Consider the following 18,466-nt stretch of genomic DNA (forward strand, 5'->3'; position numbering starts at 1 on the left):
TTCAGAAGAAAAGTATTCATTTAAGACCTTGACGAAAGCAGAGTCTAATCCGAATATCAGCTTGAAGATTATCTAATCAGGCTACATCACCTAACGATTCAACTGCCTCATATACCACTTAATATTGCCCCACATACACATCAACTGAGTGTAACATTTACCACACTAATCCAAGTCAATGCTGAAAAACTGTATACATATAACTTGGAAATCATTTACTTTGCTTGGAATATGTTCTGAAATGTATCACCAAAATACCTACCCGCATCCAAAATCAGTGTTGGGAGAAGCATCTGTGAAACTTTTCCTGGTAGCATTTGAAATTGGGAAAGCAGCAGGGACATTCCTTATTGGATGGAGCGGTTCAACTGTGGGTAAAGTTGGATATTTAATATTTTCAGAAATACAAAACTACCATTTAATACCACGAGGAAGCAAAAACACTGAATCAAATCAAATGCAATTTACCACAATTTTGAATTTTTGAAGAAACCATGCAGTGACATTAAAATATTTCTTTCAAAATTGCAATGTACTTGAATAACAATAATCAGAGTATATTTATTCCTAGTATCATTTTTTTTTAAAAAGAGCAGAGACCATTTAATTCCTCGTATCATTCTCCAAAGTAACTTCTAGTTTCCCTTTTTTATTTATTCTGCCAGCGTGACAGCTTCAATTTAACATTCCTCATTCCTTAACATGTTTCACACATAAAAATCTTGGCCCACTTGTCTCAGCTCCAGCTACCTTGCTTTAGCTGGGAAGGTATCACGGTCTAGACAGAGAACTTCACCACAGCCATCACAAAGACAACTCAGTGGTAGGCCAAAAAGTGGGAAAGTGGATCTGGATCAAAAGATGAAGGAGGACTGAACATGTGATCTTTTAATTGGGAGAAAGAAAGCCTCAACAGTGGACGTCTTCTACATCACAAAACTCTCCGAAAGCTTTAATGCTATATACAGAGTTAATCAACATCACAGATACAACACTACATGACATATGCAGATTTCAAGCATGTACCTTCAACTTGAGGCAGCAGTCTAGGTTGCACAAAAGAGGGCTTCACCACTTCAAACCACCAGAACAACTCTGCCATAAATACTAGGTAGTTATTCTGCAAAGAAAGAAAAAGAAAGAATAAAAGACTGAACAATTTCTTCTATAAAAGAAAATTGGTAATACAAAACACATCCATATATTTTGCAATGAAATGTCTTTTGGGCTTGATGGCATTGCCCCATTCTGCATATCATACAAATGAGTATTGTGGTACCTAAATTTCAGTGCTGGTATAACACCAGGTATGTGGGCTGGACATACCAAAGACAGGCAGATTGTATCAAACAAAATATTCCTTTGGCTATTTTCAACAAACAATCGACTGACAGTCAACCTGTGCTTGCAAAACTCACAATGCAGTGTCAAACATTAGATGTGATTCCATGATTGCATAACATTTGCCAAATAATCCTGGGTGTACAAACCATTTTGCTGACAGCTAATTTAGGATTGTCAGATGGGTTCATACTGTGGAGCCCTTGTACTGGAAGCAACATATGTTACTACATAGTACCCTTTGCAGAGAGAAATAACATGTACATGCCCTGATCCGGTTTCAAGTGATCAAGAAAGGTGTCAGCCATTCATTGGTTAATTTCTCAGGGCAATATCCTGCCCAATCAGGGTCAAGTAAACCACCTCGTTTAAAATTTAAACAAAGTTTGGCAATTAACTTAGTCATCATTAACTGGAGCATTCTCCATGGTAATGCTTCAACAAATCAGAGAGTATCGTTACTAACTAACCAGCACTCTCCTCTCACACAGTATAAAAGATGGCTTCTCCTTGCAAGGTATTCTTGTGAATTGTCCGAATGAATGCACGATGATAAGTTTAAATAAAATGTGTCTTTTTTCAGCAATATTCAAGTGACATTCTTGTAAACGGTTAATTGATGTATTATAATTAAATGATAATATAAATGAAAGTTGTTATATCTTTAAACTAATCCAAAGAACTTCACAAAAGTGAACCTGAAAAATAGTATTATTGTGAGATTACCAAATAGACAGTCAAAAATGCACATTTTCAGAAACCCTTCAAAGGAAACAACAGAGATAATGGTTGGAGTTTAAGGTTCCACAGTCTGGAGCCATAAGTCTGCTGCTGAAGGTAGAGTGGAGTGGATAGATAGACAGGCTAATGTAAAGAAGGTGGAAATGAAGTGATAGGTAAATGCTAATGTTTGGGACTGCAGAAGGATGCTAAGATAGCAAGGGGCAAGGCCCTGAAGGGACATGTCGATGACAGCAAAGATTGTGAATTCAGCCATTTGGATGAAAAAAGCCAATGAAGTTGAATGAGGTCAATTGGCAATAATAGAATGAGGTTTGCTTAAGGTTCTGCTGAACATCAGGTTCTGAAGAGTTAGAATATGGAGAATGGATTTAAAGTCTAACAAGAAAAGTATTGGAGTAGTTGAGCTCCAATAAAGTGCCATAAAAATCATCCTTGAAAGATGGAGAATGAAGATGGATTAGGCCAAACAGTCTGGGGAGGTCAAGGAGGGATAATACACACAGTCACAAAAGATGCCATTGGTAGCACTGCCGAGCAGGATAGAAATGTTACATGAACAACAAGAATAGGGAAGAACAGAAAATGAGTTGAATGACGACAACTTACTCGAACGATTTTGTGGTGAGATGACAAAATTTAATATTTTGGTTATGAATAAATTGTTTGGGAACATCTCTCCTTTAGTAATTAAACAAATAGATCTCAGTGAACGTCTTATGACTAATATGACAGCTTGCATTACTTGTAGATTGCTTTCTGTAGTAGTTGCAGTTCAAAAAATGTTTGTACATGCATGGGAAACCTCTTTAGCAGATTCTAAAAATTTGTCTTCATTGGTGTGGATAGCTGGCTGTCTGTCTTCCCATATGAACCATTTGATCTGAAATATGCATTACTTCAGTTACTACTTCTCCTATATTTCTCTGTTTCAGCACAGGATTGTTGAGAATTAATCTTGTTTGCATATCTGGCAGATAATCTGTGTGAATTTATAATCAGAGACAAAAGTTCATGCACAGCACAAAATGTTCATCTCAAAGAGAAATATTAGAACTCAGGAACACAATTCATCATGAGTTCAGTAAAAATAGACTGTTGATTGTCACATTATTCAAAATAGAGCAACCAATTTCATCATAAAAAACTGCAGATCATTTTGTCTGTCAAAAAGACAACTAATTCAAATACATCTGTATTCCTGAGACAGGAATCAGCAATCTGGCTAATTTTGTCAATCTGGCTGAATAAGACCAGGGATAATACAGCAATTATTGCTGACAAGAAAAAAAAACTTGTCATGAAGTTTTATAACCGGTTTTAATTCCGTTTGACTTTTAATAGCATCATCAAACATTCCCAATCAAGTATGGCATACAGAGAAGTAAAGCATATTCTGTTGTCTCTTAGAAGATCATACCCATTTGCACTTTTTCCTAAACCAAGTACCTTTTTCTTCTGGGGGAGATAACTGACCAAACAGTGGTTTATGGCACAGAACAAGTTCCCATCACGTCAGTGCCAATATTTCGTTATAGCTAACAAAGTCTGATCTCACTGCTTTGTCTTCACCCCCAGACTGGTGAAAGTCATTTCAAATATTTTTCTACACTTTCCTTAAAATTATGAAATGTTATCTCTGTCAACTACTTCTTGTGGTTAAGTACTTGCTGTTTGGAAAATTTCTTATGGAAAGAGGTGGAGGGCCCTTTCTGACTCTTCATTCCTCACCTTTGATCCTCTCTGACCTATCACCTATCTCCTTTCCCCCCACCTCCATCCACCTATTAAGGCACTCTCAGGTACCTTCGCCCCAGCCCCCTCCCATTTATCTCTCCACCCCTGAGTCTCCTAACCTCATTCCTGATGAAGGGCTTTTGCCCGAAACTTAGATTTACCTGCTCCTCAGATGCTGCCTGACCAGCTGTTATTTTTCCAGCACCACTCTAATTGTGACTCTAATTTCCAGCATCTGCAGTACCCACTTCCGCCTATTTGATCTATACTCAATCCATTCACAGAAATTCACTTTTTAAAATACTGCCAGATGAATGAAAAGTTGAAATAAAAGTCTCATGCACTTGGGAGATGTAAAGAAGAACTGGGAACTTTCATATTTGTAGAGTCATTTGATCAATTTATTTTATAAAGATCAGTGCAGTCATTGACTTAAATTCCATCACTGGTCAGTGATGAATGTTTATTTTCTGAAAATAGTTAAAATGGTTCTGGAGCAGTAACCTTGTGCAAACTTGAGCCTTGGATGATGTTCATGTGTTACAAACACACTCTCATTCCATACTTTGTATTGGCTAACAATCCATAGATCAGCTCTGACAAATACATTTACAGGAAATCATTCCAACTCACAATCACTCATAATTAATTGCCTGAAATTTACTGATGACTATACAATTTAAAATGAATTATCAGAACGATAATTTTGCAGAATTACTTTCCCAAGACAACAGTTAATAAGCTGCATCCTTTTTGCCATTGAATACAATGAGGAATAATAAAACTAATTATGAACTTACGGGGAGCAGGGGAAGCCTTTTTACAAAGTTTCATAACTAGATTTAATTAATTTCCTGTTTACTATTGCACATTATGATTATCTAGGAAAACTGCATTAACACCCTGTAAAGTGCCTCTCTGGTTCATTAAAGATTATGATCTTATAGCCATCTTGGAGACCTGGTGAAAAGATGTCAGTGAATTTTCTAACGGACAGGCAGGAAGGAAGGAATGAGTGACTGAGTAGTCTTGCTAATGGATGAAGTAATTGCAATAACAGGAGCTGATCTTGAACAGGGAGATATAGGATCCACATGGGTAGAACTAAGTAATAATAAGGGTAAACAGACATTGGCAGGAGTAGCCCATTGGTTCCTAAAAATAGGCATATGACAGGACAGAGAACACATCAGGACATAATTAGGGCATATAAAAAAGGCAACACATTAATCAAGAGATTGGGAAGTCAAATTGACAGAGGTAGCCACAAAGGAAGAATTCCTACAGGGCATTCGAGACCATGTCCAAGAACAAGATATTCAGACTGTTTTGGATCCGGTAACATGAAATGAGGCAAATTTAACAAACAATATCAGAATAAAAGATCCCCTCGGAAGCAGTGGCCATAACAGGTCAGATTTTGGTATTTAGTTTAGGATTCAGAAATAAATGTACAAAGTTTAAGTAAGAGCAGTTACAAAGGAATGGGGCCAGAGTTAACTGGAACGGATTGAGAAAGGATTCAACAGCAAAAGTGGAGCAATGGGAGACATTTATGAATACAGTGTTTGACTCACAACGAAGGTGTATCACTATGGGAAACAAGGAATTTAGGAAGGGGATAAGCCAATCATAGTGAACCAACAAAGTTGAAAGCATCAAATTGAAAAAATAAAACCATACAGTATGGCAAAGATAAGTGGTAAAACATAGGATTGTAAAAGTTTTAAAAACCAACAAGTAATAAAGAGGAAAAAAATAAAAATGAAACTTAATTTGCAAGTAATATCAAGATGAACAGCAAGAGCTTCTATAAAAACCAAGATAGATGCCTAAATGGACCAGGATCTCGGAGTGAATGGGAAAATAATAATAGGGAATCAGGGAATGACAGAAGAATTGAACAAATATATTGCAACAGTCTTCATGGTAGGAGACACTGCCAGCATTCCAAAAATACTAAGTCTAAGGGTAAAAGGGGAAGGGAAAATAAATATAATCATTATCACGAGAGAAACAAATACTAAGGAAGGTAATGGGATTAAAAGCTGACAGGTCCCTTGGATCTGATGTAATGCATAGAACAACTTGAAGTAACTACAAATACAGTGGATGCACTGATCATTATCTTCCTCAGATTCTGGAAAGAAAACCCAGAAGATTCAATAATTGCCAATGTAACACCTCCATTCAAAAAATGAAGGTAACTAAAAGCCAGTTAATTTAATGTCTGCTATTGGGGAATTGTTGGAATCGATTATAAAGGGTATATTAACAAAGCATTTAAAAATTCATAACATAATCAATCATAGCTTCATGAGAGGGAAATTATGCTTTCATTTTATTCCATTAAAATTTGTTGAAGACACAAAAGCAGGATAGCAAAAGGAGAATGAGTACATGTAATTTGGATTTTCATAGCATTTGAAACTACACATTAGGCCACTTAATAAGAAAAAAGCCCACAGTGTTGAGTATAGTATATCAGCATGGTCAGAGGACTGGCTTACTAATAGAGGAGACAGAGTTAGGGATAGGGTGCATTTTCTGGATGACAGGTAAACAGAGTGCTTCAGGAATCAGTGCTCATGTCACAATTATTTACAATACATATACATGACTTGGATTTTTAAAGTGAATGTACTATAGTCAAGTTTGCAAATGTCATGGAAATAGGTATGAAGGCAAGTGATGAGGATGACAAAGAGGATTTAAATGGTTAAGTGAATGGGCAAAAACTTGGTGGATGGAAAAAATGTGGGAAACAATAATGTTATGCAGTTTGGCAGGAAGAATAGAGGTACTGAATATTATTTAAATGAACACAAACTGCAGAAAGCTCCAGCAAAGTGTGTTCACACTAAACCTCAAAAATAACATACAGGTTAGGCAGGTAAAAGGTAAAGTAAATGGAATGTTGGCCTTTATTTGAAAGAGAATGAAATAAAGATGAAAGTCTTGCTCAAGCTATCCAAGCACTACTCACACTACATCTGGAATATTGATGCAAGGAAATATAATCTGTCACGCCACAAGGATCGGGTCCTCTACTTTTTGTCATTTACATAAATGATTTGGATATGTGCATAAGAGGTACAGTTAGTAAGTTTGCAGATAACACCAAAATTGCAGGTGTAATGGACAGCAAAGAGGGTTACCTCAGATTACAACAGATCTTAACCAAATGGGCCAATGGGCTGAGAAGTGGCAGATGGAGTTTAATTCTGATAAATGAGGTGCTGCATTTTGGGAAAGTAAATCTTAGCAGGTCTTATACACTTAATGGTAAGGTCCTAGGGAGTGTTGCTGAACAAAGAGACCTTGGAGTGCAGGTTCATAGCTCCTTGAAAGTAGAGTCGCAGGTAGATAGGATACTGAAAGCGGCGTTTGGATGTGCTTTCCTTTATTGGTCAGAGTATTGAGTACAGGAGTTGGGAGGTCATGTTGCGGCTGTACAGGACATTGGTTAGGCCACTGTTGGAATATTGCATGCAATTGTGGTCTCCTTCCTATCAGAAAGATGTTGTGAAATTTGAAAGAGTCCAGAAAAGATTTATAAGGATGTTGCCAGGGTTGGAGGATCTGAGCTACAGGGAGAGGCTGAACAAGCTGGTGCGGTTTTTCCCTGGACCGTCGGAGGCTGAGGGATGACCTTATAGGGGTTGACAAAATTATGAGGGGCATGGATAGGATAAATAGACGAAGTCTTTTCCCCGGGGTCGGGGAGTCCAGAACTAGAGGGCATAGGTTTATGGTGAGAGGGGAAAGATATAAAAGAGACCTAGGGGGCAACTTTTTCACGCAGAGGGTGGTACGGGTATGAAATGAGGTGCCAGAGGATTTGGTGGAGGGTGGTACAATTGCCACATTTAAGAGGCATTTGGATGGGTATATGAATAGGAAGGGTTTGGAGGGATATGGGTCGGGTGCTGGCAGGTGGGACTACATAGGGTTGGGATACCTGGTCGGCATGGACGGGTTGGACTGAAGGGTCTATTTCCATGCTGTACATCTCTATGTCTCTCTGACTCTATTAGAGAAAATCCGAAGAAGATTCACGACATCAATCCCTGTATGGAGGGATTTTCTTATAAAGAGAAGTTAATTATGTTGGATCTGTACTGCTTGGAGATTAGAAAAATGAAAGGTCACCTTATTCAAACACATAAGATTCTTAGTTGTCTCAACAAGGTAGCTGCTGAGGAGTTGCTTTCCCTTATGGAAGGGTCTAGGATCAGAGGCCATAAGTCAGAGTAAGACAGAGATAAGGAGGAATTTTTTCTCTCAGAAGATAGTGAATCTGTGAAATTCTTTACCACAGAGGACTGTCAAGGCTTGGTCATGAACTACATTCAAGACTGAGACAGACAGGTTTTTAAACATTAAGGTATTAAAGGACTTGTGGAAAAGGCAGAAAAATGGAGTTGACAATTAACAGATAATCACTGAGTGGCAGAGCACACTCAATGGGCTGGCTGGCCTAATGATGCTCCTATGTCTTATGGTCTGATTAAATTTATGGAAGCTGATAATTGGCTCTGCAGTTTAAGTGCTGCATGAGGATTCAACACTGAAGAAAACTCGAACAGTCGATTATCAAAACATTTTAACATCCACATTTCAATCACATCACCATTGACCTATCTGACTATTAAAGGTTTTTTTTCACTTCGTTCAGAGAATGTGGGGATCATTTCCTAGACCAGCAGCTACTCCCCATTTCCAACTGCCTGGAAATGATGATGGCGAGCTGTTTTCTCAAATTGCTGTGTGTCCAGGGATAAAGGCATTGCTATTAGGGAGGGAGTGATACGTTTTTGACAAAGTAACAGGGAAGAGATGACAATCCAAGCCATGATGGTGAATCGTTTGGAAGGAACTTGTAGGTCATCATGTTCACATGTATCTGTTGACCTCATCCTTCTGGATGGTGGGGATCACGGGTTTGGGAGATACTGTCTAAGGAGCCTGGGGGAATTCTGTATCTTTCAGCTGGTACACACTGCTGCTACTGTGCATCAGAACTGAAGGCAGTGAATGCTGAAGATGTTAGATGGGTTGCCAAACAAGTGACCTGATTTGACTTGGATGATATAGAGACTCTCAAGTTGGAGCTTAATACATTCCGGGCAATTGGAGAATATTCCATCACCAGCTTGGATCTTATACAAAGCAGACAAGGCTTTGGGAAGTCAGGTGGTGAGTTACTCACCTTAGGGTTCTTTGTCTCTGACCTGCTCTCGTAGCCACATTATTTAGATTGCTGATCCTATTCCATTTTTGGTCAATGGTAACCCCAAAATGTTGACAAAGGGGAGAATCAGTGATAGTAATGGCACTGAATGTCAAGGAGCAATAGCTAGATTCCCTCTTGTTGGACACGCTCATTGTTACTTGCCACTTGACTTCCCTAACCTGGATATTGTCCAGCTCCTGCTACATTTGAACAGCGAGGTAGTGTGGACTGCACATACTGGAAGTCAGAGTCGATAAAATGTGCAGTTGGAAAGACACAGCAGGTCAGACAGCATCAAAGGAGCAGGAATGTCCATGTTTCGGGTTAGGGTCTGTATCCTGATGAAGGTGTCCTGACCTGAAACATCTACTTTGCTGCCCCCCCGATATGGTTTGACCTGCTGTGTCTTTCCAGCTCTACATTTTATTGACTCTACATTTGGACAGACTGTTTCAAGAATCTGAGTGTGTCAATTGGAGTGAACATTATGCAATCATTGGCAAGCATCTCAACTTCTGACTTTATGATGGAAGGAAGGTGAATAATGAAGCAGCTGATGATGGCTCAGCCTTGGATTCAAACCTGAGGAATATCTGCAGATATGCCCCGGCCTGAGATAATTAACTTATAAAAATCATAACCACTGTTCTTTGTGCTCGGTATAAATCCAATCAGAGAATTTTCCTTTTGATTTCCATTAACTCCAGTTTTGCTCTGTAGTCAAATGCTGCTTTGATTAGATTACTTTACAGTGTGGAAACAGGCCCTTCGGCCCAACAAGTCCACACCGACCCGCCGAAGCGCAACCCACCCATACCCCTACATTTACCCCTTACCTAACACTACGGGCAATTTAGCATGGCCAATTCACCCTAACCTGCACATCTTTGGACTGTGGGAGGAAACCGGAGCACCCGGAGGAAACCCACGCAGACACGGGGAGAACGTGCAAACTCCACACAGTCAGTCGCCTGAGTCGGGAGTTGAACCCAGGTCTCTGGCGCTGTGAGGCAGCAGTGCTAACCACTGTCAAGGGCATTACTTTCACTTGACCTCTGGAGATCAGCACCTTTGTTCATGTTTGGACCAAGACTACAGTGATGTCACAAGCAGATTCAGCCTGGGGAACCCAAGCTGAGTCTAAGAAAGCAGGTTAATGGTGAATCAGTGCCTCATCAAAGCACTGCTGATGACACTTTCCATCACTTTGCTGATGACTGACAGTAGACTTGACTAGATATGTCCTGCATTTGTGGACAAGACATACCTGGGCAAATGTTGTAGTTTTACCAGAACAGCTTGATGAGGGTTGGAACACCAGTTCTGCAGCACAAGTCCCACTGCTGAAATGTTGTCATGCTTGTAGCCTTTGCAGCCTCCAGTGCCTTTAGCCATTTCTTGATATTATGTGGAGTGAATTGAACAGATGAACAACTGGCATGAGTGACATCGGGAACTTCAGAAGGGAAAAAGTAGGCACTGCAGATCAGAGTCGAGAGTGTTGTGCTGGAAAAGCACAGCAAGTCAGGCAGCATCCGAGGAGCAGGATGGATCATTCATTAGGCATGGCTGGCTGAAGAAACTTGCAAATACTTCAGTCTTGTTTTTTGGACCAATGTGCTAGGCACCCCAATCATTTAGAATAATGAAATAGATAATAAATATTGTAATTGTTTTACTGACTATCAGACCGGAGTCAGGGCTGTTACTGCTTCACAATTTTAGAAAAATAATCAAACAACCTTCTATTTAGCAGCAGATGGCACGCATAAGGTTACAGCAGGTCACCCATGAGGACTTCTACTCTCAAAGAGAACCAGGACAACCGTTTCTAAATAACCACAAAAATAGGCATGTTGCACCATCAACATTGAACCAGAAACCAACAAAACAAATAAAAAAGATGTATTCTGCAAAGATTAAATTCCCTACAGTGTGGAAACAGGCCATTTGGCCCAATAAGTGCACACCGACCCTCCGAAGAGTAACCCACCCAGACTCCTTTCCCTCTCACTAATGCATCTAACACTATGGGCAATTCAGCACAGCCAATCCACCTGACCTGCTTTGGACTGTGGGAAGAAACCGGAGTACCCGGAGGAAATCCATGCAGACACGGGGTGAATGTGCAAACTCCACACAGACAGACAGTCACCCAAGGTTGGAATCAAACCCGGGTCCCTGGCACTGAGAGGCTGCAGTGCTAACCACTGAGCAACCATGCCGCCTTTTTTTTTAGGCTCATTAACATTAACAGGCAAGATTACATATCTTTGGCCATGGTCCTCATGCACAGTATGGACAGCTTAATATATGTTAATTAATGTCCCATGGTGTCATATACAAGATGTCAAGACAAAGTATAGTATTTGGGTCAAGAGGATTAGGTGGGGAATAATTAAACCAGTTCAGAATATGGAGAAGGTGGTGATGGAGGGGAAGAGAACAAAGGGGCAAGCATGCATAGAGCAACAGTAATTGAGAGCAGGAGCAACATTGTGTAAAGACAGTAAGGACAAATGCCTGCTGTTTACCTGGCCCTAACTTCTGTAAATGTTTACATGTGCCCCATTTGCAGCAAGGGCACTTCGGTTTGTGCATATTCTTCCGTATTTGTTGTGAATGTGTGTTTGGTAAATCTCAATTCCAATATTTGCTGCAGTAGCTGTTCTAAGAATACCATCAGATTGCAACTGATTACTGAAGTAAGCCTGTTGTGAGATTGCAAACCTTCTGTCAAAGTGAAGGTGTGGAGTGAGCAATAAAAGCAATCTGGCATGGTACAGGTTGCCAGGAGTCTGTCAATGCCTGTGAAAGTGGATTGTTTATCAGCTTTGGGAGGGGAGAGAAGCAAGGCTGATGATTTGTCCTGCTTCTGTGGTTATGTTACTCCGAGGCTTGTCCGACTTGAGCTTTTCAATTGCTTGGCTTTGCAGAAGCATTCCTACTTGTACTTTGAGCATATTCTACATTTTGTGGAAATGTTTCAATGCACATTCTCTTCAAATTATTACGATTTAACGAAAATATTTACTTTAGCCACTTGCAAATTTGCTTTAAAATAGCTAAGTACTGAATTAAGAATGCAAATATGTGGCAGTTATCTCTGCTCAATTTAACATTTCCTGGCAAGTCATCTAGACATCTAAGAAGATTGAATATGAAAAGTGTTGGAATTCCATGTGAGGCCCTCATTAGGCCTGAATTTTGTAGGCAATAATGGATGACCAAAACACATCAGCATGGTATTCTCTCCCTGGAGCTGGAAGGGTGGCCTTAAGTGCGTGTGATAAGAGCTTGTCACATCCAATAGATAGAAGATATTCACGAATTCAGTCAGTACTACCAAAGGTTGAGTAAAGTAAAATTAAGCTTATAAAAAAGGTATGTAAAGCAATTACAAAAGCAAAAAACTCCAGGTGAAATAAAAAACAAACATGCTGGAAATTCTCAGCAGTTTAGGCAGAACCTGTGGAAAGAGAAATAGCACTAAAGGTTCAACTTGATGACCTTTCAAATACGAATTCTTTCTCTTGTCAAAGATGCATCCTGGCCAGCTGAGCACTTCCAGTGTTTTTTATTTTGCAAAGTATTTAATTGATTTTAAAAAGCCATGCACTTAAGGAAATAAAGGCACTGCAAACAACAGATGAACAGCAGTCACTACTTGCCAAAGATGGGTGTATGCACTTAAATGAAGTGGAGGTGAGATATTAATAGTTTCTGGGGATGAGCCGTTTAGGACAATGGAAAACCAGTAATGTCACCACAGAAAGTTGCAGGTACAGGGTGAGTGCAAAGTGCTCCATTCCTATGAAACAAAATAATTTAAACAACTGACAGAGCCTGTACAAACCTCAAACAGACTAAGAAATGTAAAAAATGGAATTTGTGTTCAATTAATACAATAATGAGTGAGAAGCTAGGGTTCAATCTCAAGTCAGCTAGTATTAAAATTCAGATGCCTTTGCACATGTATCTTAAATGCTTCCATAGACTGTACGTCATGGATTTTCTGAAGATGTGCAAACATGAAGAAAAGGCTAGCAAGCTGTTGGGCTTGAATAGCTGTTCAGCATTTGATTCCCAAGTAGGATTAATTTAGAGTAAGAGAAGGTTTTTCTTTGGTCAGCTGCATATTTCAAACATGTTTCTCAGCTGGGGATTGTGAAAATAGATAAAGTTTCAGCATCTGTGATGTGACAAACAAATAACTTTAGCATTAACATGCTATTTATCCTTCTACAGATGGACAGACATTGGGTTACTGGGCTTGAAATGTTAACTTTGTTTTTCTCATTACAGATGCTGATGACAGATCTGCTGGATTTCTCCAGCACTTTTTGTTTTGCTTCAGATTTCCAACATCTGCAGTTGTTTGTTTTTATTTTTATTTCTAAATAGAAAAATGAGTGCTTGAAACTCATTACACAAAGACATTACACAAAGACAGTTAAGGTGAATACCGAAATTACCAAAGATAAGAAGTTACTCAGTGGAGTAATTAAACAAGGAGAGCTGGGAGTGGATTTTAATAGTTGAAAAGTGTAGCAGTGGAAAAGCACAGCAGGTCAGGCAGCATTCAAGGAGCAGGAGAAAACTGACGTTTTTGCACAGGCCCTTCATCAGAATAATGGACCTGTCACAGCATTAGGACTTGGAGGATGAGATGGGAAGAAAAATAATGTACTCAGAGAAGGTACTCAGGAAGACAAGGCACAGCTTGACAGCGAGACCTAGTCAGGAAAGCCAATATGTTTCTGTGATTTGTGGCAGATTATATAGTGGAAATATGTGGCCAAATAGGACAGCTTCGAAGATAGCAAAAGGTCCCTTCAGTGTCTGAAGTTTTAATCATACCCACAAGAGTCAGGGGACTGATGAAATGGAAGTTGTTAATGTTAAGGTGCTTTAGTAAAATGTTCGGAAATAGAGTCAATAGGCAGGAAAAGACCCTTAGAAGGTAATCAAAGTGATGCTACAGCCATGAAGAACAAGAGCTGAGGAAGGAATGTGCAATAATTCAATTGAATAAATCTTTCAGAAACTAGAATGACTGACCAGAATACATCTTCATGAGTGTTCATGATATTGGTATTAATACCTGGAGTAGTCCTTTCCTCTCAGTTTGGAAACACACAGCAACAGTGGAACATCAACATTCATCTCAATCCAGTTGACAAAAATACCTACAGCAATTTGATATTCCCTCGCTACTTCACTTACTCGCTCATAGTCACTGTCAATTTCTAGTGCCCATTTTCATTAATTTACAGATATGTGCAATAACTTAAAAGCCACTTGAAGAATTTAACAATTTAAATTGCAAGGCAATTTTCATTAGTAGGTTGTATATACGATTTGCAGTGTTGCATCACCCAGTGGGCTAACACAAGCACTACAACAGCCCACAATGTCACTTGAGATTTATTTTAAGTCTCATTGTGTCACTTCAGCACATACAGTGGAAGTTACTGATTTGTGAAAATTTCCAATAATCCAGCTACACAGTCAAAGGTTACAAATTGGCAGTTTCCTATAGTCCTGTAATTTTGTAACCTTGAAGCTCTTAATTGGTCCTTGGTGGGCCAGAGGACAGGGGGACAATCCCAAACCCTTTCAATTCTGGACATAAATGGGGGAAATTGGGAAGGTATCAAGTATCCATTCCACGTTTTTCTGCCTTGTTTCAGAGCTCCCCCTCCCACAGTCTCCCAGCCTGTTCTGGACAGGGAATTGGTAAGAGGGTGGTGTTAAATTACATTCAATTAATGTGGTAGACAAGGCATGCCCTGTATTTTAAAAATACAACATGGACTCCCAGAAGACACATTAAACAAGACACCATTTGAAAAACAGCTACCAAAAGGGAGAATGCATGGAATTGGAGGCAATCCATGACACGGACAGGGAACTGGTGGTAGGTACTGAATCATAAAACATTAGAGAAGAAAGGAGCAATTCAGTTCTTTGTGCTGGTGTAACCATGTTTATTTCCACATCCCTCATTATGTCTGTAATCTTGAGAATTCCTCAATCTTAACTACCAATCCAATTTCCTCTTCAAATGATTAATGGCATCAAATTTGCCCATTTGTGACAAATCCTTCTAGTTATTTGTTCTGTCATTCTGCATTCTGTGAAAATGTTAACATTTAAAGAATAGAGTGCTCAAAGGATAATACAGGGAATATTGGAAGAACTCAGCAGGTTTGGCAGTATCTGTGCAGACAGAATCAGAGATAATGTGTGACTCATCAGAGCTGAGAGGTGTTCGAACATGTTTTTTTTAAAAATACCTGAGAATGGCAGAAGAGTTATTGCTAGTGGAGAAAAAAAACAAGTAAAAATGGATGTAAATACAGGTGTGAAAGGGAGAGAATTGGTCCTCTCTACTAAGTACAAAATAAACAAGGCAGAAACTAGATATGGCTTTTGGAGGGTGGGTGGAAAGAGAAGAGAGAATTCAAGAAAAATGGAGAACAAACATGATACAGTCAGTTTCCCAATTTATTGAATTTAATATGAAGACCTCAAGACTGTAAAGTGCCTAAGCAGAAAATGAGGTACTGTTCCTCGAGTTTGCGTTGTGCTTCACCGGAACTCTGCAACAAGCCCATGACTGAGAGCAATGAGATTTATTGAAATAGCCAGTATCTGGAGTCAGTCCAGAGAAGATTCTTCGGTTGATCCCAGATATGGAGGGACTATCTTAGAAGAGGCTGATGATCGTAGGCCTGTACTCATTGGAGTTCAGAAGAATGATAGATAAAGATAACTTTCTTGAAACATTCCAGATTCTAACAGAAGTTGACGGGTGGTTGCAAAGACATTGTTTCCCCTTCTGAGAGGGTCCAGGACTATACAGAATAAGGGGTCACACATTTAAAACTGAGGAGGAGGAGGAATTTCATCTCAGAGGTTAGTGACTCTGGAATTCTTTACCACACAGGGCTGTAGAAGCTGGGTCATGAAAGATATTCAGGGCTGATATAGACAGGCGTTTAATCAGTATGCACATTAAGGGTTATTAGAAAAAGGCAGGAAAGTGGAGTTAAGGATTATCAGCTCAGCTTTGGTCACATTGAATGATGGTGCAGATTAGATGGGTTGAATGGCCTACTCTATTCCTACGTGCCGTAGTTTTGTGGACAGCATAGTTCTTGAGAGGAAATTTCAAGGCCAGGTTGGCAAAAGTGAAGAATTGTAATCCTTGTTAAATTTAATTAGAGTTGATGGCCTATATAATTAATAACTGGTGGAATTTGGTGAGCAATCATGGAATTTATCTTGGTTACATTTGATATGTTATTTGTGCTACAGTGTGTTCCATCACAATCTACCACGCATATTTACCAAAGGTTAGATCTGGGTGTTAGAATACAAGTTGAACATGTATTTTAGATTGAACTGCTGTTGTAATCCTTCTACAGTAACATTTACTGTTTGTTCAAAACCACAGAATCTTGTGGCTTTATTGTCTTAATAAAGCCCCTGGATCGTCCACTTCGTCTATTTTAAAGTACAGTTAGTGGTCCTGAGTCATCAATTGACATCAATTGGCCAGTCTGAGCTGGGACTGTAAAACATCTTTTCATGTAGAGCATTCCAGATCTGAATAACACTGAATTCTTCCACCACTCCCCTGTAGATCTTTTGCCAACAATTTTAAACCTACGACCTCTATCACTGACCCACCTGCCCAGTGAACTCTGAGCTCGACCCAGTGTGCAAAAGACTGAAAACAGATGGTAAAGCTGCTAACATTACAATGCAAGGATGCAATCAATCAATGAACATGCAGACACAAAGTGTCATATTTGTAATGAAAGATATGTGTTAAACTATGTTGAAAACTGTGCAAATCAAAAAACAGAATTCTTCATGCTTTCTAACTCATGTACTAATTAGATAATGTCAGCTAGATTACCCATAAACTGTTGCCCTAAATAAGGTTTAAACATGTACGTGCCAGAATCACACAAACAAGGATATCATATTAATAGATTTCAAACCAGGAGATAAAAGTTAAATCACTGAATGTTTTGTTGAGGAAACAGTTTGCTGCCTTTCTCAATCCTACCCCTGTCATTCCACACCCCATGATAGAGGTGTTCCCAATGCATATGTACTCAAATAATTAATAGCTACCACCAGTTTATTCTTAAAAGTGATTAACCAGACCAAAACATGTTAGACCAAATGCAATAATTGCTCTTGTTCTTAAAACTAGAATTTTAAATGATCATATAACAACTAACAATACAATTAGATCAAAGAGTTTAGAAGTCATTGGTGAAGCAAATTCGATGTACAAAATTCATGTCAGTTTTACCTTAATTGATGAAGAAGCATAGAGCATATCTTCCAGTAAAAAATGGCAGCACTGGTTCAGATAATCTTCACAGAAGTCCTGAATCAACTGCAGATTATACAGGCCATCAGCCAATGACATGGTCTCTTTCAAACATATATCTGAAGAAACAGACAAGCATAGATAAGTCTTTACTTCAGCCATCCTCAACAATGCTGTCTCCCAGGAAAAAGTAATGAAAACCGATCCACAAAAAACAGGCTATAATGTTTTGCAAATGCCAGTCTAAATTAAGATGATTCCAGACATTGAAGATTCAATGTCCAGTTTTACTTTGCTACATTTGGTCTAAAGACCCAGTTAATTTTCTTGATCATATGGCATCCAGTTTCAAAAAAAGATAGGTAATGAAAGCCAACAAAAGCCCACCACTTTAAGCACATCTCAGTAAAGGAGAAGGATTAAAATATTGCTGAAATTAAACCAAGCTAAATGTTAAACATCCACAACAGATGCCTTTATGGGCTGAAATCAATCACGGGGTCCAGGTACAGAGAATGCCTCAGGAGGTCCTAACTTATTGCAACATTTCGGGGCAAAATTTAGTAAAACAATGGCTGCATCATTTTGGGCTAATTGTAGCTTCTTAATATTACGCATTAATGGACTCTTGTGGCACAGTAGTAGTGTTCCTAGCCAGGCTGCATGGGTTCAACTCCCACGTTCTCCAGAGGTGTGTCATAACATCTCTGGACAGGTTGATTAGAAACTATCTGTAATTAATTATTTAGAGGAAGTCCTATGTGCTTTATGTGAAGTTGAACTAAAAGTCTCCTCAGATAGTTCAACAACTCAATTGCAAAAAGAGGAAGTTTCTCTTCATTTTGCTTATTAATGCAATAAACGTTGTGGAGACTGTGTGCTGGAGAATAAAATACTGCACCATTTCAGTTTACAAGGAAAGGAAATTGCAAATGTTCTAGAATAAATAAGCAAACTAGTGTACCAAACTTTAAAATGGCAAAGTTGATGGTTTAAGAAGTTCTTAAACATACATGTCCCGAAATAGTTTGGACTGTTGTTACTTGCAGAATCAC

The 18,466-nt window shown here is 39.1% G+C and overlaps 1 protein-coding gene across 2 annotated transcripts in view; it reads right to left on the bottom strand.

Moving 5' to 3' along the window:
* Nucleotides 1-18,466, bottom strand: part of camsap2a (calmodulin regulated spectrin-associated protein family, member 2a) — a 183,932-nt gene that overhangs the window by 34,046 nt on the left and 131,420 nt on the right. For both annotated transcript variants that reach the window (XM_072573836.1, XM_072573835.1), the window contains 3 exons: nucleotides 17,391-17,530; nucleotides 1,027-1,120; nucleotides 263-368 (listed from right to left, as the gene is read on the bottom strand). In XM_072573836.1, coding sequence (XP_072429937.1) covers nucleotides 263-368; nucleotides 1,027-1,120; nucleotides 17,391-17,530 — 340 coding nt within the window. The remainder of the gene's footprint in view (nucleotides 1-262; nucleotides 369-1,026; nucleotides 1,121-17,390; nucleotides 17,531-18,466) is intronic.

This window comes from Chiloscyllium punctatum, chromosome 7, assembly GCF_047496795.1.
Source record: "Chiloscyllium punctatum isolate Juve2018m chromosome 7, sChiPun1.3, whole genome shotgun sequence".
NCBI lineage: Eukaryota > Metazoa > Chordata > Chondrichthyes > Orectolobiformes > Hemiscylliidae > Chiloscyllium > Chiloscyllium punctatum.